The following is a 20,778-nucleotide window of genomic DNA, read 5'->3' as shown; positions in this document are numbered from 1 at the left end:
TACCCGGGGTGTCGGATGCGGCTTTAATAATATACATCGCATCGCCGTGACTTCGCGCGGAAGGACGCGTGCGGCGCATCTTATCGGTCGATACGTTTCGAGTTCGCGGTTAAATCACGCGCGAGCGTAAAATATGACGCAAATCGTAGATAAGAATAATTGAAGAATTCTCTCTGGAAGAACAACTTAATGCTATTCCATACACAATTTTCCCCCTTTGCACGGTTTTCAGTCGGTGTTATTGTGCTCGATTGCATTTGTGCTATTGTGAATTCGTGCTATTCGTTGAAAATAAATTTTTAGAGTTCTTGCAGAAATAATGTAACATTGTATTATACAGTATTCCAGTTATTTTACGTAAAGCATAAAGCAGATAATACTGATTATCATATCAGATAATCAGTATTATCTGCTTTATGCTTTACGTAAAATAACTGGAATACTGAGAATAATATAGAATTGAGTAATTTTCAGAGAAAAAATGGGAATTGGTAAAACGCTAGAATTCAAGAAAATAATTCATGGATGCGAGCGAGAATAACTATTACGATAATTCGCAAAATACTGAATTAACAAAAATTGCAGAATGTTAAAAGCCACAGATAAGTGGAGTCGCAGGTTCATCCGATGTATGATTTTTAATAAGCAACTTGTTTGCCTGAACGCTCAACTGTACGTTCAATGTTTGCGAGCGATATTCGATTTCACGAGAGAGAGGCTAGCAAATATCTTCTCGCGTATTTGGATACATGCATTTCTCCGTTATCATGTTACCCGACATCCATCGTGGCTCGAATATCGTAATTAAATGTCACGCGTTCAACATTTTAAAATTGCGAAATGATCGTTCATCATTTAATCTCTTCTCTCACTTTTTACGATGATAAATTATCTCTCAAATTCGTGTAGAACTGAAATTAACTCTTTGCATAAAAAAATTCATATATTTATATTTTAAAATAACTATGCTTGAGAAAAAAAACCCACAATACATGTAAAATGTTTCAATTAAATTTGAAATGTAGTTATGCATTACGCAACTTACATAACTTCACGTGGATAATGAGTTATTATTATATCTCATTATTATATTTCTATACTAATTATGTCACGTTACGTTAATCAAGATATTTGCATAAAATAATATAATTGATAGAAGCATTGCAAATTGATATATAGCTATGATTGTTTTATTAAACACAATTTTCTTGTCTAGTAATTTTATCCAGTAAGTGCATTCAGTGAGTTCCATGGCTCGTTCATTGACCGTGGGTCACAGTAATTTTAGACTTGACGTTCACTTGGCAGAAACTGTCTATCAGATAATTTTGATGAGCGCATTATTCGGCGAGAGAGCGAGGAGCTAATTCATTATACAGTATTAACTTATTGAAGCGAATTCACTGAGCGCTTAAGTGTGATGAGAAAGCTTTATCTTTAGTCACTAAATATAATTTACTGTCTGTCCAATTGGCAGATTCCAAAACTAATTCAATTTCATAATAATTAATGCATTTATTGTTAACTGCAGTCCGCAATCATGATAGTTATATCTATTTGCCGTTAAGTGAATAATGTGATTATAATGTCACGAAAAGATATATTTGAAGATACTCTAATGAAAAACTCGATTGAAAAAAAGAAAAAATCTCGTTCCCCATATTGTATATATTTAATCTTAGAATTCAATTTTTCATATAACGCTCTGAATTTTGAGCAATCTCGTAACTTGTATTGTATTTTGGATTTAATATTTAATTCGACTTAAATAAAATCCTATCACACATTGATTTTAATAGAAAAGAAATTTAATTGAAATTTTTTCTATATTCCAGGTAAAAGTCATGCTGAGGGTGTCGTCTGGAGACGGAGGCAGCTTCTTTAACGCGGATAAGCGGAAGAAGCAAGTTACCTTAGTGGACCCAGCATCCGGGCAATCTTCATCGGCAGAAGATCGACGGCCTACTGTGGCGGCGCCGAAGATGTTCGCGTTCGACGCTATCTTTACCGAGGAAGACTCCCAGGTATATAATTATAAATATAGAGAAATACGTGTGTACGTATGTATTTATTTAGTATAATTATTTAATAAATATTATATCAAAGATTTTCAGAGAATATATATAATATTAAATATATTAAATAATTTATTTCAATCTTCCAAAAATATATAATAAAAAAAAAGATTTGTACAGCTATATGATTTAGATGCAACATTACTTTATACAAAAATATGTCGTTTCTCAATGTTAGCTCTTCGACATATAAATGCAGTATAATTTTCATAAATTTTTCTGCATGCTCCATCCACATACAGATTTATCTGTCGCAGAAAGTAATGTAATACTTTGCATTTGGATTATTAAGTCGACATCGAGCGGAACTTAATTTCTGCCATTCAGAGTGCCCCGTTAACGTTTTAAATTTCAAATAGCACTCGAGCGCGGCGTAGCGAACAAAGCGGCACTTATAACGAGTGTGTTTAAAGTCGCTCGATAGAGTCGGAGAAAATCTGTAGGCGCGCGCGCAAGAGAAAGAGAGAGGAGAGGGCGAGAAAAAGAGACGGAGATCTCGAGTCAATGACGTCTTCGTCTGCCAGCTGTTTCTGGAGTAGCGAGTAGCAACAGTCCTCAATGGAGGGTAGTTGCTACTTCGTACTTGAAGACGCTCTTCCTTGCTCGCTCGGTTTGTTCTCACTCCGGAAAATCCTTCCACGCCTCTCTTCCTCTTCTCTCGATTGATTCCTGGAGGGCCGCTAGTCGGCTCGATTCTTCAGGATTCACGGGAAGAAGAGCGTGGACCAAAGAAAAGACTCGAAAAAGTTTACGAGGAATAAAGAAAAGAGAGAGAGTCAGAGTGAACTGATAGAGAGAGAGAAAGAGAGAGAAAAGGAGAGTCTTAGTACGTGCTCCGACGAGATCTTAGGTCCGTAGTGAAAACGTAAGAGGCGTCCCTGCCGGGCGCATAACTAAACTAATTTCCCGACCTCTAAACTCCACCTCCAACAGGAAAATCCATCCCTCCGGGCGAATGTTGCTCTTTGCCTGTGACTTCCCCAGTTGCTACCAAGCAAACCGAGCCCTGCCGACAGTGTCCTCGGGACAGTTTATCGTGTTACCATATGGGCGGAATATTTTTCTATTCTCTTGCGAAATTCGTAAAATATATTTTATAAAATATGTTTTTTTTTTAACCAACAAGATTTGTAATTTTATGAAATACATTCCTAAGTGAGAATTGATTTGTACAAAATATGTTTTCTACCACATATATGCGTATATATTGTATATGCATAAATTAATAACGCAGTATTAAAGCAGTTTCATTAAAGAGATACATTTTTGACTGATCACCTCTGTGGATTAACTTGCCAATCGTTATCAGTGACGGTGAAAATTATTATCGACGCTTTCTCTGCATGTATCAACGATCCCGATGAATTGTATTATGCGACCTTGATGGATGGCACTGCCAGAGCAAATATCACTAGAGATCGTAAGCCACACCGCAACACGACGTTATATACACATATTGAGATATTTCGGTACTCCTGAGGGACATTATTGAGCGTCTGATTCAAATGAGCTCGGAGTTACTGGATATTCCAGAATCCCTCTCTCTCTCTCTCTCTCTCTCTCTCTTTCTCTTACTCTCTCTATGGTTCTCTCTATCTCTTCATTCCTTTAGCCATATATCGTAATCCAGAGAGAGGCTATCCCGCTTACACTTTCCTCTCTTCTCTTCTCTTCTTCTATTCCTCTCTCTCTCCCCCTTTCTCTTTAGCATTTTTCTTTCATCTCGGCAATGTTTAGAAGAACCATAGAAACCAATCGATTGATTCGATCAAATGTTCGTCGGCCACGGCGATTGTCATTGAAGAACACAATAGGCCCTTTTTCCTCTCCCCTTCCCACTCAGCCTCGACTCTTTTTTCTTTCCTCCCTTCGCGATCCATCGAGCTGGCTGCGGACCAGCTGGGCTTCTGGGGGTGAGCTCGATGGGATAAAAGAGCCGAATTCGAAAGAGCGAGTCCCGGCGTCCAGCGCGACTTTTCGTCCTTTCCGATTGGCCGTCAAACACACTCTCGCTTGAATATTTTAAAGACTACTGGGGCCGGCCGCCATCCAACCTACAATCGTTCATCATCAAACCAGCGATCTCTTTGACGTTTTTGTAGAATCGCGAGAATCGATGGCGCCGATCTCCGCCCCTTCGAGAGAGAGTCCCGTTATCGATATCAGACTTTAACCGATGGACGACTGCGATTGTAACAATGAATTTTTCTTTTTGACGCCAAGTGAACGTAAACGTAACACGATAATTTTATTACGATAAAAATAAATTGAAATAAAATCTTTATAGACATATTAGTTTCCGTGCACAATTATTTCAATACGAAGCAAACAACAAATTGTAATTTTAGCTTTTTGTAGCGTTAAAAAAAATCAATAATACAAAAGTTGGATTTTACACAAAATGCTTCTAAAGTGTTCGCTCGACAACTCGATATGTGTAGAGATAGATATACGACTGGAAACACATAGAACTATATCGACAAGCGAAATAATCGTGATAGGAGGTGGATATTTATCGACAGTGTCCACTCGTCGATGACGGTAATTTTAGCGGTGACATAATCTGCTTGATACGCTATATTTGCGCGTTACATCGGCCGGTATCTACATAAATACACCCTGCAGACATGTGGCGTCCATATATATATTTGAGCCGCAGGTTAACAAGGATATCTACCGGCTAAAGAAAATACGATTAATCGAAATTGCAGTTGCACTTCTGTTTGCAAAGAGCAAAGAAGCCACAAGCGCAATTTCTATTATTAACATTTCAACCAATCAAACAGAGTTTGTAATGACGGCGTAAATTTTATTGGTGGATTATTTAATAAAGTCCACAGAGTAAACTTCGATAAAGCTCCGGATTGATTTAAAAGTCGTTACAGGTCTATTTCCAACGGAAAGAAAGTATAGGAAATACGCGAGTGAGAAGCTGATGTCGAAAAACGTATATCAGATAATCAAGTTTATCTCTTCGAGCAAGAAATAATAGGAAGATACGGAAAGAAGAAGCGACAGAATCCTTTTGAGGACACCGTTCTCGAGTGCGCAATTTGTGCGAAAACTTTCTTTTCGCGTATTCGATCACGCGGCTCGTGATTATAGTATAGCGAACAATTTATCGGCAACAATATACGAAGAAACAGAAAACTCCTGCGTTTCCATGGCGCAAGTAATATTATATTTCTCAAAGCAGATTTTTCAAAAAATGTTTGAAAGCGCTTTTTTCAATAATCTAATAAGACAATTTCTATTTAACATATAAAATACGTAGAATTCAAACTTATTTTCATACTTATAAATTTAAATATAGTTTCTTTCTTTCCTACTTCGCTCTGGTATTTTTACATTTAGTTTAATTGAAGTAAATTTCTTCATAAATATACTTCGTACTTAATTCCTCATTACTAATTAAAATTAAATAATTATTTAATAAAAGTTACAGACTCTCTATTATTCTAAGCACTTGTTAAAATATAAAAAAAAATTTAAACATTTAGCATCTTGAATTTGAGGGTAGAATTTGAAGGGGATGTAGAAGGGGGTTTGAAGGGGGTAGAATAGGGTATTTAATAAAGTACATAATTTATTTTCGATGTAATAAAATAAGTGAAATAAGTACGACATATATACTAAGATTCCACAGTGGAAACTGAGCCTACACTACTTGAGTGTTAGCAATGAGCTGCCAATAGGCGGACCTCGCGCGAACGAAACCCGGCCGCGAATCAATCGACATCCATCTCAATTATGCGCGTCATACGCGCAAACAGCCACGCATTCGGCGCGCACATATGCGCCCGGGTTATATCGCGTGTGCGTGCCTCGCCGACAATTCCAAGCCGGCCGGAGACCCGATCAGGACAATGCTTCCCGACCAGAATAATTCACCGCGGCCATTATAGGCCGCGGCAGGACAAGGGCTTTATTATTGACTTACGACTAATAGTCACGCTGTGGATTACGCACGCGTCCGTGTGTGTACGCAGCGCACACACACACACACACATGGTCGATGTGTATACACGTCACCGATCTATTGCTCATTTGCGGGGGGTATGCTGATTGAACGAGCCGATCTGTGAGACCTATGAGCCCGCGATATCTTGCTTCCCGACTCCCGTGGAAATTCGGTTGTCCCGCGAAAATAAATCGCCGCTTTGGGTGTCGAATCTCTCAAATTTTTGCAACTCTATTGTCGGAGAAATATATTAATTTTACGCGAAGGGTTAAATTTTTTGTTTCGAAAATAAATTAGAAAACATTCATTTTACTGAATAATTTCTTTCCCTTCGTTAAATTTATTTTAATTAATTAATGCGAGAAGCTTCTCTTAAAACGCGCGTTAGATTCGAGAACTTTTTTGTTTATTTGCATCGATATTTTTTCAATAGTCTGTAAATGATACGTAAATGTGTACGTTACAGATCGTTATAATAATAATTTAATAGACGGAGTGTGCCTCTCTAAAATTCACTCTCCTCTCATGGAGATATTCTGTATCGGCGAATAAGCATGATCGGCGTGGGGCTCGTCACTGCCGTCCTCGAGCAAATGCATGGTAATCTATAAACCAATCATACGGCCTCGTGGTCGAGGTACCCTGCCCTCACATTCTGCTCTCAGCTGCGCGTCTGCGCTCCTTGCCTCTTGGCCCATTCTGTCCGGCCAGATATCCGTCGTATCCTCTCGAATGACGTATTTCCATATTACAGCGGGATTAATTTGCACTGTAGCGCGACCGGGTGTTAAGCAAAGCTGATGAAGTTTGACAGGTGCCAGCCGAACGGCAGCGGGAAGACGAGCGAGTCATAGTCATTGCACCTCGTTGTACCTCATCGTTGCATCTACAGAGACGCTACTAGCTCCGTGACAGACTATGGTTTATTTCCGTCGTAGCGGAATAAACTTGCTTCTAACGTGTATCGAATAACGATATATGAAATTGAAGTTTGCGGTACAATAACGAAACAATCTCTTGCGAACGCGAACTGTTTAAGATGCATTTCGCATCTTTTCAGTCTGAAACTCTTCAATCTTGAAATAGTTGAGTTTTACGATTAATAATAAATTTAATTAATCCTATCTCTTTGATTTTGATAATTAAATCACAAATTGGATTATAAAATTATAAAAAGAACGTGTAATTCTACGAAAAACAATAGATTTAATAGATGATAATAGTCTTCGGGAGCAAAGCGATAAACCGATTTTTCGAACAATCGAATATCGATAGGATAGATAGCAAAAAAAATTTATTGAGATTCGACGGACAGAGAGAGATGCGATAGAGGTTTCACAGTTTTCGGTTTTGCATCACTCAGGCAGGTACTGGGATTTCGCGAATGCTTTTTTGATCTGGCAAGCCACTCCCGCCCGCGCAGGGGTTAGAGGGCGACACGACGAGGGCAGGGGGCGAATTCGGTAAACCGGGGGATAACGCTAGAAGAAGGGTGAAGGGGAAGGGGGGGAGGGACAGCACTCGTTCGCTCCCCAGGCACCAATGACGCCAATCTCCCGTGTAAATCGCGACATATTTCACGACATCGCGCGGCGGAAGGGCGCTCGTGCGCGAGCCGGCTCTGTCACCCTTTCTCACCCTCTATGTCCCCCTCCCTCGACCCCTCCCTCTTTCTCGTTCCTCTCTAACACTGCAGCGCACCATTCTGCGGATCCGTCGGAGGTGGATGAAAAGTTTTCCGAGTTGTTATCCCCGGAGTTATCGCGCCACGCGCCGACGACGAGTCGAAAATTCCACGATGTAAATGCGATCGCAGCTCTTCGAGCTGATGCGGACCGCCGACCGGATTTCGCTTGTTTGCGCAGCCGGGCTTCCTTCGAATTTATCGGCCACCATTTCGTAAAGTGCCACAAGAATGCGTGAACATCGAGAAAATTTTTATGCCCGTGATCTCGTATAGTATATTATTAGAGATTGTACTCTTGTCAGCGTAAAATTCGCAAATTTTTAATGCCTCGCCGCAAAATTGAGTAATTTTATTGCGTGAACTAGTTGTCTCTTTCTACCAAATCAAATGCAGGTTCGATTTTATCGCAGAGGCGAATGATAAACAAAATACTAAAGCTTCATCTGATTCCATATCGTAATAATTATTGATTCGCAGTTATTAATCACTGTGTCATTAATCATGAAGAACCATCAATCAACGAGAAACACATTGAGCCTTCGCAAGGTTAACTTAGTGTTTATACATCTCGATTGCCAGCGGAAATTATTTATAAACGAATAAGTTAAAACGAATCACGAGATGTCGAGCGGAAAGCACGTGTATCGCAATGCAATTTTTGGAATTACCGGCTCGTAAATTCCGACAAGAGTATTTCCTGTGCGTGAGCGTGTGCGTTTCGCACATTCTGTGTTTCCCATATCCTCCCGTACTTTGCCTACGATTACTAACTGTTCGTCGCATCACGAGGGCGAAAAGCATTCCCTCAGGGCTGTTTGTTTTTGAAACGGTTTTCATCGAATAGCGTCGTCGCGATAGATGTTTCGTGCGATTTACGCTACCTGTAACTATGTTCTTGCTTATAAAAAAAGTATGCTACTATTTCGCACATCCTTGCTAACGAATATTGTGATAATTTTATACGTTTTTTATTTTATCGCATATAAAGAAGCCCCCAAATTTATTCTTCTATAATTCTAATTTTTTGATCGACTTTAAAGTCAATTTATTAAATTACTATTTATCGATAAAGAGTTAATATATTAAAAAGTTACTATCTTTGATAAAGCACTATATGAGAAAAAAAAATCACAGCCACGGATGTTAAACGAAACGCGAAAAAGAATCCGTCGTCACTGTCAAAAATCGACATACGTGATTGGCACGATTGTTAAAAGTCCGATGACGCTGACAATGGATGATCTAGCATTGCCGCGATAAAAATGCTGATCGCGTCTTTTTTTTTTTTTTTTTTTTACAATTGATAACAAAATTCTGTTCAGCACGTTTTTCCCATTTTAACGTTCATGATCGTACCGAAGAAGAAGATTACGTGACTCGCGTTTGTTATTGCGCGAGTTGAACGGTCCGAACAAACAAGCGATGATATAATTACCTGCTGCCCGAAAAAGCCCGCTGCTTAATAGCGCATATATTTGATTTTCGTCGAACGAGTAGTCTGGAAAAACGCATTTTCGTACCGCATATTAAAATGGTAACTAAATGAAACCTGAAATTTGGAAGGGGGAGGGAAAGAGTGGAGCTTGTGCATGCGAGGTAAAATTTCAAATTTAATAATTCGCGCATTTTACATCGTAACTAAATATTAAATTCTGAGATGTTATTGTATGTGCTTTCTCGGTATTGCGTGTCTTAACGAGATTTCGTTGTCTTTCGCCCGCGCGCGTTGTTTCTATAGTTATATTAATATTGATACATCAGCAGCATCGCACGGAAATTTGCATAAGACCGTCATCATAGTGCATAAACGCGTCGACCAATGAAATGCCCGACGTAAGCCGCTATATTGTACTGCGAAGCTTATACCGGGAGCCTCATTGCTCGGAGACGCTTATACGCTATGCTCTTATGTAAATTTGCCTGCAATAGGCTTTAATTTACAGGCTGCTTTTACAAAAGCACAAATAGCAATTCTCTTGCAAAGATATTTGGATGAAGAAGGCAACCTTTCTTGTCAAAGGAACTCCGATTCATTTTCTATCTAAACTTAATTGCTCCTGTGCCATAACTTCCAAGTTTTTATACCGAAATTAAACTTCTGAATTAAGATTTAAAAGGAGAGAACACAGAGCATTTACCTTAAAAATTACATAAAACGTATTTTATGTTAGAGAAAAGTTAGTTCAAATTTCACTAAAAAATATTTATCTATGAATTAATTAGTATTTAAATGCCGAGAGATAATTTAAAGAGAGAAAGACCTTCTGTACGTCCTCTTATCACCGACAAAAGTGTTTCGCAAAAATTGGAAGAGGGAACGAACCGTGAAAGCGTCGTCGCTTGTAAGTCAACTAATGTCCAGGACGACGTCACCTTGATTCGTCCCGAGACATTGCCGTCGAGACATCTGGAAAACTTGCGAATTAAGAGATTCGTCGGCAAGGCGAACAGAGGGGAGATCATTCGATTATTTCCAGCCATTAAGAGAACCTCTCCCTCGCTCTCTCGTCCCACTCCAACGTCACGAGGGGTGAAACGTTTCTCGTAGCTTCTTTCCAAACTTTCGACATGAGTTTTACATTTCGCGTCTGGAGGAAGGATGAAGAGGCATCGGAATGAGGGTGAGGGGGAGAACGAGAGAGAAAGAGAGAGACCTCCTTCGTCGTCGGATTCTTCTTCGGAAGGCGAGCTGGCACATTCGACCCCTCCGTATATACGAATTGGTATTCCGGTCCGGTGCACCAATATTGCGTTACCGAAACGCGTCGCGCAAACCGAATTTAAACGACTACGAGCGACTGACGACACGGTGCCGCTTGTAAGTCACACCGCGGTGCGTGTCTTTTAATTCGCGCCAGCCTCGCTCCGAAATAAACATCCCTATGAGATGAGCGCGATTGAGACGTCACGTTCGCGTCGACCGATTCTTCTTAGATCGGCGAGGGTTGCCGGAATTTATAAAATGCTCTTGATGAGCGAGGGAGAAAATTATTTTTCGAGAGCTCAATCAATTATCTGTAAATTAAGGCATAACTTATTATAGATATTAGCGCTGACAAAGTGAATTTTTTTCATCCACTTACGTTCATTCTCGACTTTCTCATTTTACTCCCTATATAAATAACCTACCAAAAAATATTCCACGGTAATCTACACAGAGAGCCGGCCGAACAATTAACTAATTTTCATCCAGTTCTATTTCCGGTTACTCTCTCCGCGTATCAATTCTGCGAATTTCGATTATTAAAAGAACATCAAAGCAGAAGTGAATTGCTATTGTTACTCATTTTTAACCGGCGGAAATCCGAGCGAGAGAGTTAAACAGCATTACGTGCGGGTGTCTGGCCCGAGGGCGGACATCACAGAGAGAGGGTGGCCTCTCGCCGGCGAAAATTTTCAAAGGCCCGACATCGATGGGCTCTCGCTCGTGCGCATCAGAAGCGTGGCGGAACCCTTTCCGCAATTTCTCCGGTCGCACGGGCGCGGAATCAAGTGTTTGAGATTATGATGGTGGCTCCGGTCACGTATTTCATTAACCGTCATGCCGACAGTTCGGGGAGTTCAAGGGCGAGATTTCTGGCGACGGAGGGTGCAGGTATCTACGAAATGTATTTGCTTTACGTTACATCCCTCGGGACGATCCCGTTATAATTATGAGTGTCGTTGTTGTCGGCATGGTAAGTATCGGATATACCATCGTCAATCCTGGCATTAGTTTCGTAGGAATTCGTCGTTCGAGCGAAAACGTCTCTGTCTCCTCATATTTAAATATCTTCTACTTGTCAGTTGATTACTTTTAACATGAAATTAACTTTGTGGAACGAAAATAAATCCAAAAAATAAAAAGAATTAAATTAAAAAAAATATATATATGTATATCGCACTTACAATAATTAATTTTATATATAAAAATGAATTCATTTATTATTATCAACATGTTGCAAAAGTAAAGGTAAATATGACGATCTCGTTGAGGAACAAGATTAGCGAAGTTCCATTTAATTGGCGTGCGATCATCCGCGTAAATTAACAAGCAATTCCCTCTCAGATAATAAATCCCTTTATCGAGACGCGGCGAAAGAAGAAGCGTTTCTCTGTCCGCGAATCAAGAAGTCAATGTAAATCTACGATATCGGCAGACTCGTTTGCGGCTACACGCTGTGCCGCCCCTTTGAAACGAGCAGCGACAGATTGGTATTACCATATTGGGAAAGGGACTAGACTCCTTATTTCCCTATCCTTTTGCCGCTGCGGGAAAGAAAAAAAAGGTGGAAAGAGAATGAGTTGGTCCCTCTTTTCTTCCGGCGTCTCGCTTCTTCTACTTCGATTCTCCACTTCGATCGTCTTTCCGTCCCTTTTCTTACCCCTCCCTCCTTACGATACACTACTCCTTCCCTCGCGCTTTCTTTTTTCACGAGATTCTCGCGTCCCTTTTTCCATCTCGGGCTCATCCGATTCTCGTCCACGAAGATTTCAATCTTGTTTGGCCGAGGCATCGACACGTCCTCATCTTCCTCTCGATTTTCTCCGCAAACTGCGAGAAATCCCCCTCCCTCTCATAACACACATTTTTCCATCTCTTTCATCCTCCCGGTCTTTGCTTCGTTGAAGTGAAAAGAGACAGTCGGCCTATAGAGAGATCCTAACATCGATCGGCATTTTCGGCAGCTTTCGCGACAATGTCGCAAAGCTCGCTTCTTTTCCTCGAACAACAAACGATTCTCCGATTTTTGCGCTATCATCTACCTTTTTCTTGATTCTCATTGATACTCTCGAGATTTCGATATCGAATCGGTCGTCATTCAAGGACAGAGACTCTTTTAAAGAGCGGCTTTCCGCTCAGGCTAGGCTCGAGCGTTGTTTCGCGGCCCAGGAAAAGTCTTTTCCAGTCTATGAATACATTAGGAGCAAACAAAGGGCCGTCTCCCATAATCCCGCGACCCTTTTCCCTCCCCCTCCCTTTCCCTCACCCCTCACTTTTCACTCCGGAGACGTTACACGCGTTTATTAAATCCGGCCCGCCAACACGCTTTCTTAAGCACTTTACGAGAGCCCGAGCGAGCTCTTCCTCTCGCTGTCCTGCGGAGGCTTGACGTTTCGCCCCTTTCCATTCTCTCGTCGCGGTATTATTGCGAGGCAGACGCAATTAAAATCGCGTCCATTCAGCTGCCCTAAAGCTTGTACCGACGTACAAAACGTGAGATTTAATAATTATCGAACGAATTTAGCATATCTATAGCATGAAAGAAATAAAAAAATATTTTAATCGATATTTAGAATTATGATCATATAAAATATGTATAAATACCTATGAATGTGTTTTTTTTTTTTCAGACTGAAATTTGTTCGAGCGCTCTTACGGACGTGATTCACGCGGTTATCAATGGAACGGATGGTTGTCTATTTTGTTTTGGGCACGCTGGGTTAGGTAAGTTAAGAGAAACTTTTTCTGTCGCGAGGTTATATAATATTTTGTCCTGATCAATTTCATATATCTAAATAATAATATTAGTTTTTATTCCATTTGCAATTTATGTATATGTTTTATTCTTAACCTATTATCTAAATCACATTTATAATATATCGCATAAACAACATTTTTGTATTTCTCAAGAAAGTGTAGAAATTATGGAGTTTCTTCAGAATTTAATATATAAAATTCTCCAGAAATAATGCCTGCCTTAAACATCTCTCTCTCTCGTGCATAAATTGAGATAATATCTTGCAAACTTCTCCGTTTTCTATTCAACAAACTGTCTCGTTTCGTATAGACGAAATTCCATACTAATGTTAAGTAAAACTTGCCGAAACGAATCGTGAGAATAATTATGTGAAATGTGAATATCTCGCAGAATTTTTATCTGATGGCTCGTATTTCTGTCAAATGCAATATATTATCTATAATTTTTTTATTTCACTTACTTGAGATATTATGATGTTTTGTCGAAGAATACAATGTGTTGCAATTGGAGCTCTGAATTTAATCTGAAACAAAAAAATGTCGATAGCTATGTAATAATACAATCTCGCTACGATGCAAATTACACATGTAATAACAAAAAATTTAAATTACTATTTCTATATATTTTTAAAGTGTCAAATATATGGAATTTTGAACAGATTTTAAAAATAATTGGTTAAATTTTTTATTTATAATATAGATAGAAACTTATAAACTAATTACGAATTGATAAAAAGTAATTTTGAATTAATAAATCGCAGGCTTGCTTGCACAATTCAAAACTTCACGAATTATTTATACAATGGTGATATCGATTTTCTACAGAAATTTTTATTATTTATACGAGATGTTTCATACTGGTTCGAATATTCTCCTTGAGCCAAGAAATAAATTATTTCAGAATATCAACGATATATATATCCTCTTGAGAGAAATGTCGCGAGGATTCTTTATATATTTTTTCCTCTATTCCTTATTCTTTATTTATTTAGGCGTTCCTTTTTCATTTCTTCTCGTTCTGCTGCTGCGAGGAACGCGCCGATAGAAGCGCAGAGTTGTTTTACATTTTAAGTAGTGATATCGAGTTTGCATGCAAATGCACGATTATGGAAAGTACACAGAAGGGAGGATGTTCTCGGGTGGTAATGTCGGTACGGAAAAAGAGTGAGAAAAGGGAAGAAAGTGAGGACAGGAGGAACGACAATGAGGTATAGTGAGGTGAGACCGGAAGGAATGGCGATAATGTATGCCACTGGGACACACTCTTTTCCCTTGTACCTTTTGAATCTTAATACAGCACAATCAAAGAGAGAGGACCCTTCGCGTCATTGCACACTTCCTGTGCCACGGTAACTTTTAGACTAACGAGTTTAAAATGTTTTATACAAAATGGAAAACATCTTGAAGGAAGGATACATTTTAAAGTAAAATGTTATTAATCTCAAAATATATGTATATTTTCATTTCGATGAAATAATAATTAAATACATGTCTCGTATGTATTAAGTTTATAAATATAAGTAAAGTTTATAATATAAATATGAAGTTTATAAATAACTATTCAGAATTTTATATGTATACATATATGTATATGCAAAGCGGGAAAATATTATTTTGTTTCCTTCCCGTTTTGTTTTTTCTTTTTTTCTTTTTTTCTTTTATATCTTCATATAAAATCCAATTTTGTAATTCGCATTTTATTTCGATATTTATATCAATTTAGTGTGATTGAAATAATAATTCATCGGTGAATCTCTTTTTTATAGATTGTGATCGCAAAGAATGTTCATTAAAATATTTTTGATATCGACTATAACTGGAATAAAGTTTTGATAACGCGATAGAGACGTCTACTCTCACAGTCGGTATCAAAACCAATTAAACTTCGTGGAATGATATTTCATGGAATAATATTTCCGCACCGAGTTTCGTTGTATATATTTCTCACTGGAGAATTTTTTTATATTTGATAGACAAGCACGCGTGTGTGAAAAGTTTATATATTTCGATACGATAAATAAGATAATAATAAAATTAAACGTCACAGATCACATTATTAAAAAAACTGAGTTGTCCTCATATGTAAATTGCTATGTAATTTTATTATATGTAAATATTTTTAAATATGATTACATAAAATAATTATGTTCTCGATAATTATCTTTAAGTCACCCAAATAAAACATCACTATCTATGTATAAAGAGAAATCACATTTCTAAAATTAATTTCAGAATCGAATAAGCTTGCAGTTTTTTTTCAAGCACGATCTTTAGTAGGTTTCCGTCGTTCTTAGACTGATATGGTTTCATAATTCATGTCGCGTTGAGAAATCGTCGGCCCTTAATGTCGAAGTTCGCGCAATCGAGCGGGATTTCTTGCGGCGCGGGAAAGGAGGAGTCGATAAAGTCGAAAATAAAAGGAAGCGCGTCGGAGAGATAAGAGAGCCCAACGACAGTAGACAAAGAACCGTGCAAGAAGAAGCCAAACGAATTCACGCAGTCTTCCTTCTCTCTTCCTAAAATACTTCAGGCAAGTCCGCGAGCAAACTGCTTTTGATCATCTCTACGCGAACGTTTCTCTCTTTCTTCTTCCTCCCTCGTTTCAGCTCATCGCTCTCTCCTTTTCTCATGCACCCCTTTCTATATCCCGATTTTCTCCTAACTCCTTACGTCATCATTCTCTAAAGGCGAAAAGGAAGACGAGAAAGAGGGACCCCGATCGCGGTTAGAATAGTGAAGGGATAAGAAAAGCAGGATGCAAACTAGGGGAAAAGCCAGATTTGCATGAATCTGCTGAGACAAGAAAGGGAAGGAATACGCGCGAGAGACGGAGGCAATTCAACCAGGCCGGATATTTAAAATAGTGACCAGAATATAGTGCCTTTTATTTCGCACGCACGATGTGCATGTGTCGGTGCAACCGACTGCATTTCGCCCGCATGCGCGTCTGTCATTCGCGGTCTAAAAAATCGCTTGAAAAAGAGCATGCAGAGGAACTACGAGGGAAGAAAGACACGGCGGAGGATAAGCCGAGAGAAAGGAGGACGATGAAAGAGAGAAAAAAAAAGAGAGAAAGAGAGAGTTTTGCGCTCTCAAAGCAATGGGACCTGTTTCTTGCGAAGAGACAGAGAGATAGAAGAGAGCTGTAACGAAAATATATATATATATATATATATATATATATATATAGCGACGAGACAATGGGCCCGTTTGTACTTTGTAGCGCGTTTCTAATTACCCCCGCGCGGCGGACACCTCGTCGAATCCTTTGAGATCGCGAAAAGTGGATTATGCAACGACGAGGGGAAGAAGCACGCGTGCTTGATGCACCGAGACTTCCCTCTCGTCCCTTTCTCAAAAACGATGCCTTTGACAATGATAACCTTAGTAAGCGATTCAGTCAAAGGAACCACGCGCCTCTCACGGTTCTTCTGTTTTACGCAACCGCGGAAGGATTTATTCAGTTTTTGCTAATTTCGCGTATATAACTTCGGTATGAAACGACACATACGTATGTGTGCGCGTATTTTATTAAATCTCTCTTTTATTTTTATAATAAATTAATTATGCAGAGTATATCGGAAATCGCAACACTAAATTTTTTTCATACAGATTTTGTTTTTGAAAAAATTGCTTCATTTCTAAAAAAAAAAAAAAAAAAAAAAAAAAAGTATATGGAAGAATGCGAAAATTGTATAAAAATGATAAAATTATAATAAATATGCAATTTGTACGATCTAATATTGACCCCGATATTTTTCTCACATAACAAGACACTCGCGTGGAATTTTAATTACCATTCTCATTTCGTTTCAAAAGTATCTCTACGAGAGAGCGTGTCATACCGATCGTCTGAGAATGCAGCGGCTTTCTCCGGCTTTTTCTGCCTCATCGTCAGCGAGCCCGCGAATCTCGCGGCGGCATAGCGCGAATTCTTGCGGAATTTTTGCGGTTCGGCCGTTCGAATCTTTTCCCCGAAGCGGAATCGGCCATTGAGAAAAGTTTTCAAGATGCGGTTTCCCTTTCCGATGAGATGGCCCGACCCTCTCTTTCGCCTTCGTGCTTCTAATTAAATAACAACATAATTCACCGTCCTACATTAAGACAATTAAATAACGTTTAAGATTCAACGGTGGCTGCTGCTTTTCCATTATTCCGCCGTTGCCCACGGGGCCTCCCTTTACGCCTTTCGCTTCAACCTCTCGTCCTTCGGTATCGTAATTCCCCCCTGCCATAAGTCGTCTCCGCTCTCGTCGGACTGTTTTATGATTTTAATAAGAGCTCTTTTATTTCACTGTCAATAGAAGAGCGTTTGAGCTCCGGCTTCCAATTTCGCCGGAAACTTTCGCGCCGAAAAGTTTCGCAAAGTATGCGCCGTTATCGCAATTCGTGCTGAAATCGCCATTAAATATGAACAACATTTTTCCGAGGCGGCGAATTATATATTCCACCGCTAATAAATTAATTTTTATATTTATTTTATTCTGCGTCCTTTGCATTTTAGTCAGCGATAGATGCAAAATAATCGATCGATCGATCGTTTCCATCGTTCGTCTACTTCGGCATAAATCCTCGGTTGTCATTCTAGCCGTTACATTGTCGTTCACTAAATAGTAAACAAATTAAGCGGCTCGCTCGGACCCGACCGCAAATCTGGCATCGCAATTATTGCACCCAGCTGGCTCTCGCACGCCAGCCATGTACATAAACGGGATTTTCGAACTCGTCCATGTGAATTCATTCGTCGCGACACGCGAGGGGGAAAATCGCGATTATGCCAATCAACAATGAAGCTTGTCCACATATCGGTCTCACCGGCAGCACCGGTTACGGGCGTTAATACGATCCCTACGGCAATAAATCCGTCAGTCTGGCAAGAATCATTCAAAATATTAACTTTAACCTGTCATCGTTTCTCTCGACAAAAGAACGTCCAATTATTATGACATCAATCTCTAATTATTTTCTCTCGACAATTTTTAATTAAAAAATTATATGAGCAATAAATTTAGAAAATATTCAGAAACTATATACAATATGTATATGCCTATATATGTGTATTAATTATTTATAACCAATTTACTGTCCGTTTATACTGTTTATTCTATAAAACTTGCGTGTACGATTTAAATTTTTTCCAATATATATATATTTAATTTGATGTATATATATAATACATGTAAATAAATATATAAATATATATAACATACATATCGGGAAATATTTAAATCGCATACGTGAATTTCATAGAATAAACAGTATAAGCGGACAGTAAACTAGTTATAATTAATTCAAATTGCGGTGTGAATAATTTTCATCTACGCCATTTGCATTTACATTGCATGCTTAAAACGCTGAACGTTTCTGCTCTCTATGATGTAATCCCGCGTTTACATTGCCCCCGTAATCAGCAAGCATTCTCTCGCAACGTTTAACACAACTTCTTTGCTCTCTCATTTAGGCAAGTCTCACACCATGTTGGGAACTCCGGAAGCTGGTCATACGCTGGGCGCAATTCCTTGCGCCATTGCATGGCTCTTCCGCGGAATTTCTGAACAACGACAGAGAACAGGCGCTAGATTTAGCGTCAGGGTCAGCTGCGTAGAACTGACCACCGGTCAGCAACAACTGAGAGACCTGCTTGCGGCGCACGCGAACGGTAAGTAATCTTCCAATTAGTCGCGAAGTATCCTCGCGTGAAAGAGCACAAACTTTTTCTTCACATTTCTTCGTTCCTAATTAACGTTATATTCACTTTAGCGCCAATCTACTACAAATGACGTATATTATTCGCTAGGAGTAAATTACGAACAAATTGCTTTTACTGTTTGAAAGAGAATTTTTCTATCGCGATTTGTATAAAATTTTCCGGAAATAAGTAAATTAAATTTCATTATCATAAATATATACTCGACATATATATAAAATTATAAAAGTACTGAAGAAATAATGAATCAAGAAAACAATGCAGCAAAATAGACTGCATTCGTGCTTATTCATTTTAATCATCATTCGATGTAACATTATTCGTATAATTTCGCTAATGGATTTTTTATCTGATTAAATTGCGCAATGATTTGATTTCTAGTCGAAGAAATTAATTATTTGTCTAAAACCATCCTCCTTTTTAAGAGACGAGATGGGAGAGTCTCTTTCACAAACAGAACCTAATCTGCTCTAACATTTGGGAACTATCTCGAGCGTTTTCGCTTTCCCGCGAGAGAGGGTTCGGCGTTTCCCGCAATTAATTCGATGTTTCGAACAATGCGGCTGGATATAATCGTTTAGATTAATTAATGCCGTGGAAGGGCGGCAACGGTAGGCGAATTGTGTGTCGTCGCACCGACGCTGTATTATATCCGGTGTATATAATACTTGCGCGGTAACTCTACTGATTTTCAGATCATGGTTTCTAATCGCATCTAAACTCACGACGATCTTCACATAATCAGGATTAATACATGCCACGACAAATATATAATTATTGATTTATACATTCGTCTCGACTGTCGGTGTCGAAATTCATTTCATGTAAATTCTGATTGCATATATACATACATTATAAATTTCATGCAAATTATAGTCCACTAAAAAATATTATGAATATTGTATAAGATTGTGCGCACAAAAAAAATTATGTTTTATATTATGCCAGTACTTTTTGATAACGCAATCTGCGAGACGATACTGTAGAACGAATATTCCTATGTTATTCTCTGGGGATTGTCAAAAGAACGGCCGAGATCATCCCTACGAATATACGAACATTTTATGGCCATGATCGAGTTTAAAGACAAAGCACGGCCGGACCGGAGCTACATCGCATATCCGCGGAATTCTGCACGGAAATTGCAATAGCCCGCACGTTCCATTTGCCTGATACGCACACTCGTTCGACTTGATCTCCGACGTCTCCGAACGAAAACCGGTCGCGAGGACGATGCTCGAAAGCACGGAACGTCGAAATTGTTCTTTCTCGACCGAGAATGATGCGCGGAGAATTTCGCGGTAATATTTAGGAAGTAGAAACGAGAACTCGACATTGGCCGCAATTTGATTTCGTCTTCACGGACGACCAAGTGGACGACTTGGTCCGTAAAATTGAGAGACAGGATTATTTCCTCCTTCTATTTTATGTTGACCGCTCCCCCTTCCTTTCCCCTCAACAACTCACTCTCTATTACTTTTGTTATCTGTTCCTTTTTGTGTCATCTCGAAGAATCATCAAGGACTCGCTGGACTAATAAAGAGTCGCGCGTCTTTGGAGGGTGGACTGCTATAGTGCACTTGTGGGAATGATCGTCAAGGAGATTGTCCTGAAAATTAACGGGGCTATTCGCTCTAGCGTATCCTCCCTCTTGTTTCAGAAGTGGAATATATAAATTCGAGCAATATTTCTCTCATGTCGCGAACATTACACGAGTTATGATCTAATTTAATGAACCGAATGGACCGAACGTATTGTTCAAATAAATGTTTATAATTAGACATAAACTTCCATTTCCTCTTTTTTTCTCTCTTTCGACGTACTTTAATATAATAAAAATTAGAAAATGCCAAAGAAATAAATTTTTTAATGTATTTGTTGCACAAA

General features: G+C 39.0%; 2 protein-coding genes across 6 annotated transcripts in view; one reads left to right on the top strand and one right to left on the bottom strand.

The window, feature by feature from the left end:
• LOC145944121 (uncharacterized) overlaps window positions 1-20,778 on the bottom strand; it is a 399,257-nt gene that overhangs the window by 289,385 nt on the left and 89,094 nt on the right. For all 3 annotated transcript variants that reach the window (XM_083052238.1, XM_083052240.1, XM_083052241.1), the window contains exon 6: window positions 13,646-13,708. In XM_083052238.1, the coding sequence (XP_082908364.1) occupies window positions 13,646-13,708 (63 nt within the window). The remainder of the gene's footprint in view (window positions 1-13,645; window positions 13,709-20,778) is intronic.
• LOC145944111 (uncharacterized) overlaps window positions 1-20,778 on the top strand; it is a 332,431-nt gene that overhangs the window by 291,856 nt on the left and 19,797 nt on the right. For all 3 annotated transcript variants that reach the window (XR_014426620.1, XM_083052206.1, XM_083052207.1), the window contains exons 12-14: window positions 1,836-2,024; window positions 13,058-13,151; window positions 18,646-18,843. Coding sequence is in view for 2 of the 3 variants with exons in the window: in XM_083052206.1 (XP_082908332.1) it covers window positions 1,836-2,024; window positions 13,058-13,151; window positions 18,646-18,843 (481 nt within the window). In the remaining variant the exon portion in view is untranslated. The remainder of the gene's footprint in view (window positions 1-1,835; window positions 2,025-13,057; window positions 13,152-18,645; window positions 18,844-20,778) is intronic.

The sequence above is a fragment of the Prenolepis imparis genome, unplaced genomic scaffold (assembly GCF_030444845.1).
Source record: "Prenolepis imparis isolate NDT839.2.m4 unplaced genomic scaffold, iyPreImpa1.0 SCAF_12, whole genome shotgun sequence".
Lineage (NCBI taxonomy): Eukaryota > Metazoa > Arthropoda > Insecta > Hymenoptera > Formicidae > Prenolepis > Prenolepis imparis.
Note: the sequence above shows the minus strand (reverse complement) of the source record. Positions and strands in the feature narration are given on the sequence as shown.